We start from the raw sequence: 12784 nt of genomic DNA, 5'->3' as shown, positions 1-12784 counted from the left end.
TCCTTCTGCCTAGTTAGCTTAGATCTAGAGTTTCTGGTCGTTTTGAGTATCGAATCGTGTGTTTCCAGTTAGTAGTTTATTTCTTCGAGTTAGCATAATCTGTTTACTTTTATTTCATAGAGGTTTGTTTCATGCAAGGTGCAGTTATGTGTTTCCTGTTTTCTTCCATGCTGATCAGTAGGCGGAATTTCAGTTTCGATGTTTGATTTTCGATTTGGAATTTTTGATTGTAGATCTGTGTTCGTGAGTTATTAATCTGTGTTTTTATGGTGCTGAATCTGGTTTGTTTTCTGATTTTAGTTTGTGTTTGTTGAAGAAGATGATGTCCATATCCAAGTTTGGGACCACTTTGCTTTTTAGACGCTTTTTGCTTTTTGTCCTTCACCTTTAGTACACCACAACTACCACTTATTCTCTGCTTTTCTGTTTAGCCTTTTATAGAAACCTAGTACTTTCCGCATATTTTCTGTTACACCGCATCCACCATAATTCCACGTACACCACTACATGTCGACCACCATTCACCCTTCCTAGTCAGTAGGACACCATCTTAATTTCCCGTCTAGGTAGAGACTCAACCCAAGCGTGGTAGCTAACCAAACCATCCAAAATATCACCGCAATCTGTCCAACCGTCACCATCTCTGTGGGATTCGACCCCTACCTTCACTATACTACCCAGTAGAAGAGGGTTGAGGATTCTTTGAAAGCAGGTTCTAGGCTAGCGGGGATTCTTATACTGATCAGTATGATAGATCATTGCTTGAGCGACACCTACGCATTCCATGCTCTTTCAAATGGCGCACTACCAAAGCGGCGCTTCGGGAGCCGACATTCTGAGGGCGGCTTTGCGCGCCTACAACCAGGACACCGGCAAACAATTCAAATTTGTTGATGTTTGGCAGGCTGTCAAGGACGAGGTACGGTGGGCCGGCGGTGTCCGCTCCAGCTCGAGCTCAACCTCAAAGCGCACGAAGCACACGGCGAGTGGCCAATACTCGTCTGGTGACACCGGTGAGGGCAGCGACGCACTAGAGGCTGCCTCGCAGAAGTTTGCCGGTACGGCCGGCGATGCCGGGGGATCCAGCCGTGGGCGCCGTCGGCCGCAAGGGACGAAGGCAGCGAAAGCGGCTAGAACGAGGAAGGGCCGAGGCGAATCAAGCCAGGCGGGCTCGGGATCGGGCTCGCGGGGAGGCTCGGACACACTTATGGCGGTGTACATGACCGCCACAATGGCAGACGTTTCCCGCTACTCGCCCTCCCAATACGCGGCCTGGTGGAACGGAATTGTGCATATGGCAGCACAACGTGGCCTTTCGACTCCCCCTCCACCTCGACCGCCTTCGGGGGATGATTCGCCGGCGGAGTAGTTTTTTTATTTTCTTTAAATTTGTATTTTAAATTATGCAACCGTTTAATATTTTAGGATTTTAATTGTGTGTGTTTTTTTAAATTTTAAGTTGTACTTTTTTTATGTTGTGTGTTTTTTAATGAAGTGTGTTTTTTTTAATTGAATTGGGTTGGAAATAAAAATAAAAAATGAAATTGAATGAATAGTAATTTTAGGGACTGTTTAAGGAACGGTTAAGGGACGGAGCGTTGCAGGTTCCGTCCCTTGGTTAAGGGATGGAGTAAAAAAGTACAGTGGGGCCCTCAAATGGTAGTTTAAGGGACGGTGGAGGGACAGCGTGGTGGATGCTCTGAGTACTTTAAGAGCACTACTATTGTATAAGGAAACAATAAATATTGAAAGTAGTAAAAATAATGTAACCAAGCAATCTGGTATCAAAAATCAATATTTAGATATAATAACAAAGTAATTCCCCTAAAAAGGTAACAAAAACATTGATATGCAATTCATGAATCAGAGGCAAGCAATAAAACAATTTTAAACAAGCAATTTGGCTATTCTTCTTCATCCACCCACTTGCAATTCGTGGAGTCGTGGAGGTCCAATTCCCCGCAGTTCCTACACCTACGCAATTATTTGTTTTTCAACTTAATAGCCTTCTATTTTGGCGACACCAAACGGCTGAAAATTCCGTGTGTCGAAACCAGAAGCACGAGCGTAAGCGTCGTAGAAAGCAATTCCGTCGTCACGGTTTTCTATTTCTGACAAACGAATGGTTTGAGATAAATGAGGCACACAGGCAACTGTATAGCATAAGAAATAAATAACAATTGATTAATTGTGAAAAGAAAAAGGGATCGTGACTGAAAATACAAATACGAAATGACTGTTATAATAAGCAAAATATAATACATACACAAGCAAATAGGCAAATATTACTAAGCAATCAACAATACGAAGTGATGGTTGACTATTAAATCACAGCAAACACACCACACCTCGACATGTATTTATAATATTTCAAATCATCTATTATAATCATGCAATCACGAATACATAGTCATGCAATCTAAGATCTACTCCTATTAGTAAAATAAGAATGGAGTATACATGAAGGAAAAACACTCCTAAGCAATTTTAGAACTACACAACAACAATATAACAAATGGTTGCAAGCAATCTGCGATAAAAAAATTTTGAGATAATCACATACCAAACGACATTAAATTCCAGACACAAAAGCAAGCAATGTAGCAAACGTATACAAGCAATCTGATAAGCGAAATCCATAATGCGGATTAACCAAAGCAAACATTAAATACGTAGTCATTGGATATGAATTTCAACTCCATGAGTTTCAATTGCACATGAGTTTCAATTGCAAAATCAGAAAATTAAAGTTGCGGACGAAACAATTGTTGATCGAATTAAATCAGGGAAACATACACAACCAAATTCTCGAAATCGGGGAGGTGAATTGCATATTGAATCGATTAAGTTGAATTGCAAAACATATTCACAAAACTCTAGTTCAAATTCGTGGATTAAAGAAGAACATAATGAAGTTGAAGAATTTCTTACTTTCTGGAAAATCAACGATTCCATCGACATCAGAACGATCATTCTCCATTGATTGTATGAATTGAAGATTGAATGAATAAATGGAGAGTTTGAGCGCCAAGAATTGAAATCAACGCAGCCAAAACCTGCTTCAAATTATCGTGAATAAGTTCCAAAATTGAAGAAAGTGTTTTGGGAGAAGAAGGAAAAACACGTGATTTACGCTAGGAGAGAAACCGATGGAATTGTGTTTCCATCTCTGCCCTTTACCGTTATTTTCTATTTTTTTAAATATTTTATTTGTGAATAAAAACCTGCCACATGTCAATCTTAGAATGAATCTGCTACCATATCTAACGGTACATATTGGTGGTACAATGTCATTTTAATACTCTCCTATAAATATAAATATAGATATAGATTATTAATAAAATGAGTATTATTAATAGATATTATTTGTTCAAAACTTTGTACCCGTAAGCTATCATTTATGTCTGCAGTCTGCAGAAGAAATCAATATCGTCGCGGGAAGAGAGATAAATCGTGAGGAATGCTTAAGCCCATTATGATAAAAATGAATATTTAGTGTCATCAACTTAAGCCCATTATGATATTGGGCCGACCCATGTTGAGGTGCATAATGAAAACAGAAGTTAGTCTCTGCAGTCTGCACACTGATTTCTTGTATTTGTGAGAATGCTGCGCCGTATCGTTCCAACGTCCGTCGCCGCCGCGCAGCGCTTCTCGACGAAGGCTGCCGTCTTGTCGGCGCCGACGCAGGAGAGCGCCTCGAATAGAACGAAAGGCGGCGGCAGGGACACGCTTGGGCGGCGGATGTTTGCTCTGGTGTATTCGAAGCGGAGCGCCGTCGTGGCGATAAGAAAGTGGAAGGAAGAGGGGCGCCTGGTGCAAAAATACGAGCTCAATCGGATTGTTCGCGAGCTACGGAGCCTCAAGCGTTATAAACATGCTCTCGAGGTTCTAAATCTGCTTAATTTCCTGATTACTAGTAATTGTTTGTTGCTACTTAGCTAATTTATAGTAGAATGTTTGATTTGCTCTGTCACGTTTGTCTCTGTTTATCTCAATTGAGCAGAAGTTTTAGTGCGAGCAAAATATCCAAGTTAAGAAGGCTGTATTTGCATTTTTTCCCCCTCATTTTAATTCAGAAAATGTGTAAATCCTCTAAGTAATTGTGGAATTTAGCAGTGAAGCAAATGCATTTTCATATTTGTTGATGGTTACCCTATCACATCGAAGTGTTGAACTCAATTCAAATTTGGGACGAGTGTTTTATTAGAGCCTGCCATTAAGAATCTTTTAACATTTCTCAAGTCTCAACTTATGTTTTAATCATCAGAGGATATTTAATGTTCAACATTCAGTAAAATGCTTTCTTTTATGCGATTATCTCAATCGTTTATTCTGCGAAGACATTGTGTCCTTTACTAGTTTGCTACTTCAATATTTGACAAATCTCTGAATTTCTTACTTCTTAGAAGAAATTAAACTATTACTTTAGGAGAAGTAATGGATGTTCCTCTTCTTCCTTTGAGCTTCATGCTACATGCTGTCATTTTATTTTCATGTTGTTTGTTTATTCGAAATTTTTACTGTAAGTTCTTAAAACTATGAGTGATAAAAGTGGATTATAAGCTAATTAATTATTCTTATCATGAGTTTCTTGATTAAGTAGTTTAGGTGGTTTTTACAACGTATTAGAAACAATAATCAGTTAACCGTTGGTCGGAATTTATGATCTTATATTTAGTCTTGTTTGTAGGTTTGTGAATGGATGAGAACACAAGAAGATATGAGTCTGATGTCTGGGGATTTTGCAATCCACTTGGATTTAGTTGCAAAAGTTCGGGGTTTAAACAGTGCAGAGAAGTTTTTTGTAGACCTCCCTGAAAACATGATAGATCCTATAACGTGTAGTGCCCTTCTCCACACCTATGTCCATTGCAAGGAATCGGAAAAGGCTGAGGCATTGATGAAGAAGATGTCAGAAAATGATTACATGAAATCTCCGGTTCCCTATAACCATATGCTCTGTCTATACGTTTCCACAGGACAACTGGAGAAGATTCCAAAACTTATTAAAGAGGTGAAGAAGGTTACATCTCCAGATATCGTCACATATAACCTTTGGCTGGCTGCTTGCGCCTCTCAGGATGCTGTTGAAACGGCCAAAAAGGTATTTCGTGAGCTAAGTGAGGCCAAAATTGAACCAGACTGGGTGACGCACAGCACAATGGCGAGCATGTATATTAAGAACTCATTCGGGGAAGAAGCAGTGTCTGCCCTGAAGGATATGGAGAAGAAGGTCTCCCGAAAAGTTAGAGTGGCATATGCGTCACTAATCAGTTTACATACAGCTCTGGAAAACAAGAATGATGTTCGTGGAATATGGAAAAAGATGCAGTCTACTTTCCGCAAGCTGAGCGATGTGGAGTACACTTGCATGATCACTTCCTTACTGAAGCTTAAACAATTTCAAGAGGCTGAGAAGCTGTACGATGAATGGGAGTCCGTTTCTCCAACCAAGGATTCGAGGGTCCCAAATTTGCTGCTTGCGGCCTACATCAACAACGAACAAATGGACAAGGCCAAAACCTTTTACAGTCGTATGGTGGACAGCAAGATAGTGCCGGGCTACACCACTTGGGAGCTTCTCACTTGGGGTTACTTGAAAGAAAAGCAGGTTGAAGAAGCTGTTGATTGCTTCAAGAGAGCCATTCGCAGTGTGAGACAATGGGATCCGGATGAGAAGCTAGTGCAACAAGTCCTTGCGCTCGTGGAAGAGTCTGGTGATATTGACGTTGCCGAGAAATTGCTTTCAGCTCTTGGTCGCGTTGGTTATGTGAATACGGAGATCTACAACTCTCTTCTGCGAACCTATGCAAATGCGGGTAAAATGCCGCTTATTGTAGCAGAAAGGATGAAGAAGGACGGTGTAGAAATGGATGAGGAAACGAAGAGATTAGTGCAACTAACAAGCAAGATGTGTGTTGCTGAAGTTCCAATCAATGCTTGAGAACGTATAAGGGGACGGAATTGTCGCAGTGATTTTGAGTTCAGACTAGGGAATATAGGCATTAGCTACTGAGAATGGGGAATCTTGTACTCTATAACAGGGTCAAGATTTGTTGGATGGGTTAGGACTCGACAGATGATCGCAATATAATCACTCAATTATAACATTTGTGTAGTCTTTAGGAGTGCTAGAAATAGGATAAGAACCTATCAAAAGTATATGAATGAGATCCAACTAGAGATACTAACATTTGTTGGTCTTTTTGTTTCTCAATTCTTTCATGTTTCCATGTTACCAATTGAATATTTTTTATGTATGATCTAAATAATGGCAGCACCATGTAGAGAAGCTCCTAAACACATTCTCTTTCCCACCGTTCCCAAACCCCCAATCTCGAAAGAAATACAACATTTTAATCTTATCGTCGTAGCGGTCAAATGTATGTCCTACTTGGACAACGAGCGATGGTCTGGTGCCGCCGCCAGAGCCCAGAGCCGCTACTGATATGCAACATCTCCAATGGGCGGACCCAAAGTCAAAGGGAGAAGGGCATCCGCAGCGCTGGCTTGTTGCCAGACCGGTCCCGTCTCGGCGAGACGAGACAGCATCGAGCCAGCGATGCGGCCACTCCGTCTGGTCCGTATCCCTCTGCCGAGAGCATGTTGGCGAGCTGGCTCGCCACGCGCGTTGGTCACCTGGCGAGCTCCCGTGCGGCCGTGACGCCCACTCGCCGGCCCGCGAGTGTGCGTCATTTATATCCGTTGAAGAAATATTTTTTTTTGTTTTTTTAAATTCTGAAAAAAATCGAAAAATAAAAATAAAAATTTCCCCCAAAAATACTAGTCGTTTATTGCTGTTTTTTCCAATATCAAATCATTCCCACAAATAACCCACTATCAAAAAACTCTCTATTCTCACTCAAACACTCTACATTCTTTATCTCAAAACATTATTCTTCTCCCAAATTTAATACATTCATGGATCCATTTGAGCAAATGCGTCGAACGACCGCATCATTCGACAATCACCGCATCACTTCCCATGATTATGTGGATTTCAATAAATTGTAATATTAGGATTTCAATTATGTATTTTTCGTATTTTCGGATGTTGTAATTTTCGTGATTTTTAATGATTTTATGAATTATTAGTATTAATTTAATATTTCAATGAAATATTAATTGAATGTATTGGAAATAAAAATAAAAAATGAAATTGAATGAATAGTTAAGGGATGAGATGGTTAAGAGATTGAGGGTTGCAGGTATTGTCTCTTAGTTAAGAGATGGGGTAAAAAGTGCAGTGGGACCCAAGAATAGTTAAGGGATGAGACGGCATTGAGATAGGGATGTAGATGGCCTTGCCCTCAATGAATTTTTTTTTTTACTTTTTCTATTAATTTTTTTAAAATTTTAATCAAATTTAGTGTAAATTATAATGTAAAATCCCCTATAAATTATTTAAATTACTCAAAAATATACATCAAAATAAAATTTAGAAATCTCAGCCGCTATCGATAATTATTTCTGCGTCCGCCCCTGAATTTCTCCATGCCTCTAAGTTGGAAGAAAAGAAAATGAGAAAATATGATTTTTGTAGGAGTACTTCTTAAAAGAAGCATTCAGGATTTTTAATTTTATAATATCAGTTGCTAATTAGCAATCTCAAATTAAGATCAATTCTTAGCATTAGATTAGGAGATCTAGTGGTTGAAATAATGCAAGTGAATTATATTTTAAATTTTGTATAATTAAATAAAATTAAAGGGTATTAATGTCAATTATTACATATGGTGGTTAAAACTAACTGTTTTCTCTCTCCTCAAAATCATCTCAAAATTTTAGAATTACGTAACTCTCTTGATTTAAATTATTTTTTCACAAAAAATATACTATCATATTAAAGGTAATTTTATGAGGATTCTAACGAGATATCAATTGTATATATTCCGACGATGTTCGGATGATGAAATTTGATAATTTTTATTTCAGTTTTCGTATATGTTGATAAACAGTTTCTTTTATCAATAAATGCATCAAAAAATTTCAATATAAAGCTTGTAAAATCTATAAAAATGTGTTGATATTTTCGTGTACTTGTGTTAATATTTGTAATATACTGTGTTGATTATAAAAAAAACCACGAAAATTATGATATGATAACAGAATGACGATTTTACCCATTTGTTGATATTTTGTCTATAATTTATTGAAATTCGTGTGGTTTAATCTCATTCACTCATTTCAAAATCGAAGGATGTAAATTCGGTCTTAGTTTTGGATTATGATGCTATAAGCAATAAAAGAGGACCCTAGAAAATAATATTTAAGTATTTAATTAGGCATATTAGTATGCTAATTGGGTTAAAAAATGGTTGACCGTCAATATTTGACATCTTTAACAAAATCGGGAGAAAACGAACCAAATCAATAAGTTAAAGACATAGAAGTACCAAACTCAATATTTAGGACCAAAATCGTAAATGAGCATATCATCTTTATAATTAGAAATGGGCCTTAGTCTTTGTTTAACACCATTTTTACCTTGTCTTATAATTTCACGGGATGTTTATTTAAACCTTTCTTTTTTTCCCCTATAATTACAATAGCAAGCATTGCCTGGAATATACTCTACAATGAATAAGGCTGGCAAATTTTGATCCGACATGATAATCTGATACGAATCCGCACGAAATTAACCCGACACGAACACGCACATTTAGAATTTGGGTCCTTATAGGGTCGACCCAATAAGAACCCGAAAATTTTGGGTTGGGTTGGGTCGGGTCGGGTCGGGTCGGATTTGGGTCGGGTTGGGTTATTCGTTAAAAAATAAATAATTATTTTACTTATTTTTATTAATTAAAATAATATATTAAATTTTAATTTTAATTGTTTTTATTAATTAAAAAATATAATACTTTAATTTTATTAGTAAAAATGTGATTAATACTATTATTAATTATTTTTAATAATTACAAAATATTACTGCATACTTAAATTTTATTAAAAATAATTATTTTAATTATTTTAACTTTATTATTTATATTTAATTTTAATATACTTTAATTTATACTTTAATTTTATTATTTGGATTTAAAAATAATTTAAATGAATTATTTAATTTTGTAATATCTTATTTTATCGTGTAATATCAAATTTTAATTATATAATATCATGTTTCGGTCTTTATCGTGTAGCGTGACGCTATATTGTATAGTAACTTACTATCATTAAAGAGGACCGATATTTTTTTGGATGACACGAAATCCGCACGAATCCGACACGAATCTGTTGGATTGGAACCCGATAAGAACACAATGATTTTGGGTTGGGTTTGACCTTATTGGGTTTGGCCGCTATTAGGTTGACCCGATAGAGACTCAATCCGCACGATTTCTCAGCCCTAACAGTGATATTGTTTTTAATTGCAACATACAGTAACATTTTCAATTGCAAGGGCAAATCAAATGAAAATTTGTTTCCACTAAATTAACTTTATAGTACTACTACTTTTATATCATTAGATATTCAATTATTTTTTAAATTATTACTATATTCTACATAATCATTCAAATACCACATAATCCTATTTTTATAATCTATTTACACATCTTTCTATATTAAAAAGTAAATAAGAAAATTAAATTATACCACTAGTATTAAAACCAAACCAAATTCTCTGGATACCACAACCTTCTTAGAAAACTCACAAACAACTTCTAATGTAATTGATTCCTCTCAAAGAGAAGTAGAGCCGTAGAGACAAACAATTATGCAAGGGAAAAAGAATATTTTTAAATTAAGTTGCGAAAATTACTAGCAAATAGTAGTTTTAATGACTAACCGTTGATGCATATATATGAGTAAATTATTCGTATAAGTCATAATCAGAAAAACTGTAAAACAAAAATGCAGACATAAAGAGAGTTGATTTTAAGGCCACCCGCAACGCGTCTTGCGGGTGACTCGTATCTCGTCCCGCAGAGACGAGACGGCGGCGAGACACGTTGCAGCGCCCCGTCTCGTCCTGGTCTCGCCGAGACGCCCGTCCCACCGAGACACCTCGCAGGCTGTCTCGCCACGTGCTTGCGCGACGTGGCGCGCTCCGACGCCATGCTTGACGCCCACTCGCTGGCCCGCGAGTGGGATTCGTCACGCCGACAAAATAAATCATTTTTTTAATTCGAATTTAATTAAAAAATAAATAAATAAATAAAAAATCGAAACGGTAATATTACCGTTTTTCGACCGTTTTCCTTTTTTTATTTATTATTATTTTATACTCTATAAATACTCCTATTTCATCCTTATTTCACACACAAATACACATCAAATCCTCCAAATCACCTTCATTTCCTCTCCAATTTTCATCTAACCTCTCATCACAAAATGTCCGGCGACAGAAACTCTGGCGGTGGCAGCTCCGGCGGGTTTGACATCAACGCGTTTGGCCACTGGGGGGGCATGTACAACGTGCTGGGTGGTTCCGGTTCCGGTTCGTCTACGACGGGCACCCAGGGCTCATCGACGTCGGGGGGTACCAACCACCCCATTTTGATGTGGATGCATACGCTCGTCCCTCCGCCCCGAGGTATTCGCATGGATTATCCCGAATTCGGGAGGATTATCCGGATGAACCCCATCCGGAAGGAGGACGAGGCGGTGGAAGCTCTAGGGCATTCGACGCCGTGGAGGAAGAGGCCGAGGCGGCCGAGGAGGATGAGTATGTAGGCCGGCATCCGTACAGCCGCAAGGACATGATGGCGGTGTACAATGCCTGGATCAGCGTCTCGTACAATCCCATTATCTGGAAACAACAATCCCGGAAGTGCTTCTGGGAAAAGGTAACCGAGGCCTACAACGAGATCAAGCCAAGAGGGTCCCGCCACCGTACATTGAAGATGCTTCGCGCTCACTTTGACCGAGTCGACAGGGAGGTCAAAAAATTTTGCGGCATCTATAAGAACGAAGCGGCTCATTACCAAAGCGGAGCCACGAGAGCCGACATTCTGAGATCGGCTTTGCGAGTCTACTTCGACGACACCGGTAAAGAATTCAGACATGTCGATGTCTGGGAGGCCGTCAAAGACGAGGAAAGGTGGGCTGGCGGTGTGCGGTCCAGCTCGGGCTCAACCTCGAAGTGCACGAAGCACACGGCGGGTGGCCAATACTCGTCTAGTGGGGGCGGTTCGGGCAGCGCCGCACAAGAGGATGCCTCGCAGAAGGTTGAGGGCACGGCAGACTATGCCGGGGGGTCCTTCCGTGGGCGCCGTCGGCCGCAAGGGATCAAGGCGGCGAAGGCGGCTAGAGGGAGGAGGGGCCGAGGCGAATCAAGCCAGGCGAGCTCAGTCTCGGGCTCGAACACCCTATTGTCCATGTACTTGACCGCCACGATGGCGGACACTTCCAGCATGACGCCTCCACAATACCAAGCCCATCTTGCCGGAATTGAGTATATGGCAAGACAAATTGGTATTCCGCCTCCAGGTAGCTTGAGTGCACCGCCACCGCCTTTGGGAGATGATTCGCCGGAGGAGTAGTTTTTTTAATTTCTATAAAATTGTATTTTAAATTATGTTTTTTTATTTATTTTGCCACGAATTTAATTATGTATTTTTTAGGATTTTAAGTTATATTTTTATTTTATTTAATGAAGTGTGTTTTTTATTAATTGAATTTGTTGGAAAAAAATAAAAAATGAAATTGAATGAATAGTAAGTTAAGAGATGGTTAAGAGACGGATAAGAGATTGAGGGTTGCATGTTCTGTCTCTTAGTTAAGAGATGGAGTGAAAAGTACAATGGGGCCCATGAATAATTAAGGGATGAGACGGATAAGAGACATCGTCGCGAATACTATTTTTAATTAGGAAATGTTTATGTAGAATATTGATTGTCACATGAGATCAAATTAAGAAAATAATTGAATTAGAACTTGAATAAATAAAGTATAAATTTAGTACTCATTTTGATACAATTTAAAATTTAGTAGTAGTATATTTTAGTAACTATGTATGAATTCATATGAACGTTATATTACTTCATAATTAACCGAATTACAAAAAAAAAAAGCAATTAGAAAATAATAAATCTGATGGCCATAGTAATTAAGTCAAATAACCAAGGGCATGAGTGATAACTAATATTGGCAAATACACACATTTAACGCTTTAAATAAGGGATAACTGCCTTAAAAGTCACCAACTTTGCCCGAATTCCAGTTTTTCCCACGAGCTTTAAAATTGGCATATAAAGTCACCAACTTTGCATTTTGTCGCCGATTTCCCATGAAGGTTTTTCCAGCGAAAGAGCGAGCTGACGCGTCTTTTTAAGCTGATGTGGCTGCTGAGTGTATAAGTTGACGTGGCTGCTGACGTGTCAAACTGCCCAAAAAGTCACAAACTATTCTCATTTTCAGGTTTTTCCCACGAGCTAAAAAATTATCCTGCTGACGTGTCCTTTTAAGCTAACGTGGTTGCTGAGAGCGTGATGAGTTTTTACTGACGTGTTAAAATTAAGCTTACTCGTATTTTAGCCTACAAAATCCCAAATTTAGCCTAATTCACCTCCATTTTTACCCTAAATTCATCCCCAAATTCCTTTCACTTCACTCTCAAATCGGTGCCGACGACAATAAGCACGATAGCGGCGAGGGGCTTCTGCGCGCCGGCAGAGGAGTCACTTTCTGATTTTTTTTAAGCCGCCACGTCGACTGACCGCGACTTCTTCCTGCTCTGCTTCCTATACAGGATAAATGGTTAAGGTGGAGAGAATAAAGTATGGGAGAGAGAAAAGTAGAGGAGTAAAGAGAGAATAAAGTAGGTGGAGAATAAAGT

The 12784-nt window shown here is 38.8% G+C and overlaps 1 protein-coding gene and 1 long non-coding RNA gene across 3 annotated transcripts; one reads left to right on the top strand and one right to left on the bottom strand.

The window, feature by feature from the left end:
- Positions 1-1779: 1779 nt before the first annotated feature.
- On the bottom strand, positions 1780-3154 carry LOC121761447. Its single transcript, XR_006041989.1, has 2 exons — positions 2932-3154; positions 1780-2111 (listed from the first exon to the last, which is right to left on the bottom strand). It is a non-coding gene; the product is annotated as an uncharacterized LOC121761447 (long non-coding RNA).
- A 446-nt stretch (positions 3155-3600) lies between these two features.
- LOC121762797 (pentatricopeptide repeat-containing protein At4g02820, mitochondrial-like) lies at positions 3601-6272 on the top strand. 2 transcript variants are annotated; one of them, XM_042158798.1, is made up of 2 exons: positions 3601-3888; positions 4694-6272. In XM_042158798.1, exons 1-2 carry the CDS (start codon positions 3607-3609, stop codon positions 5945-5947), a joined length of 1536 nt encoding a protein of 511 aa, XP_042014732.1. In that variant the 5' UTR covers positions 3601-3606; the 3' UTR covers positions 5948-6272. The 2 variants fall into 2 exon arrangements, with proteins under 2 accessions (XP_042014732.1, XP_042014733.1); XM_042158799.1 differs by having other exon boundaries at positions 3756-3888; positions 4682-6272.
- Positions 6273-12784: the final 6512 nt, after the last annotated feature.

Source organism: Salvia splendens, chromosome 13, assembly GCF_004379255.2.
Source record: "Salvia splendens isolate huo1 chromosome 13, SspV2, whole genome shotgun sequence".
NCBI classification, from domain to species: Eukaryota; Viridiplantae; Streptophyta; class Magnoliopsida; order Lamiales; family Lamiaceae; genus Salvia; species Salvia splendens.
This window is presented reverse-complemented; position numbering and strand designations above follow the sequence as displayed.

Bases quoted from the DNA above. Each gene is read 5' to 3' on its own strand.
- LOC121762797 (XM_042158798.1), top strand. From the start codon at position 3,607: ATGCTGCGCCGTATCGTTCCAACGTCCGTCGCCGCCGCGCAGCGCTTC. The intron at 3,889-4,693 runs GTTCTAAATCTG...TCTTGTTTGTAG, and splicing joins GTTATAAACATGCTCTCGAG to GTTTGTGAATGGATGAGAAC.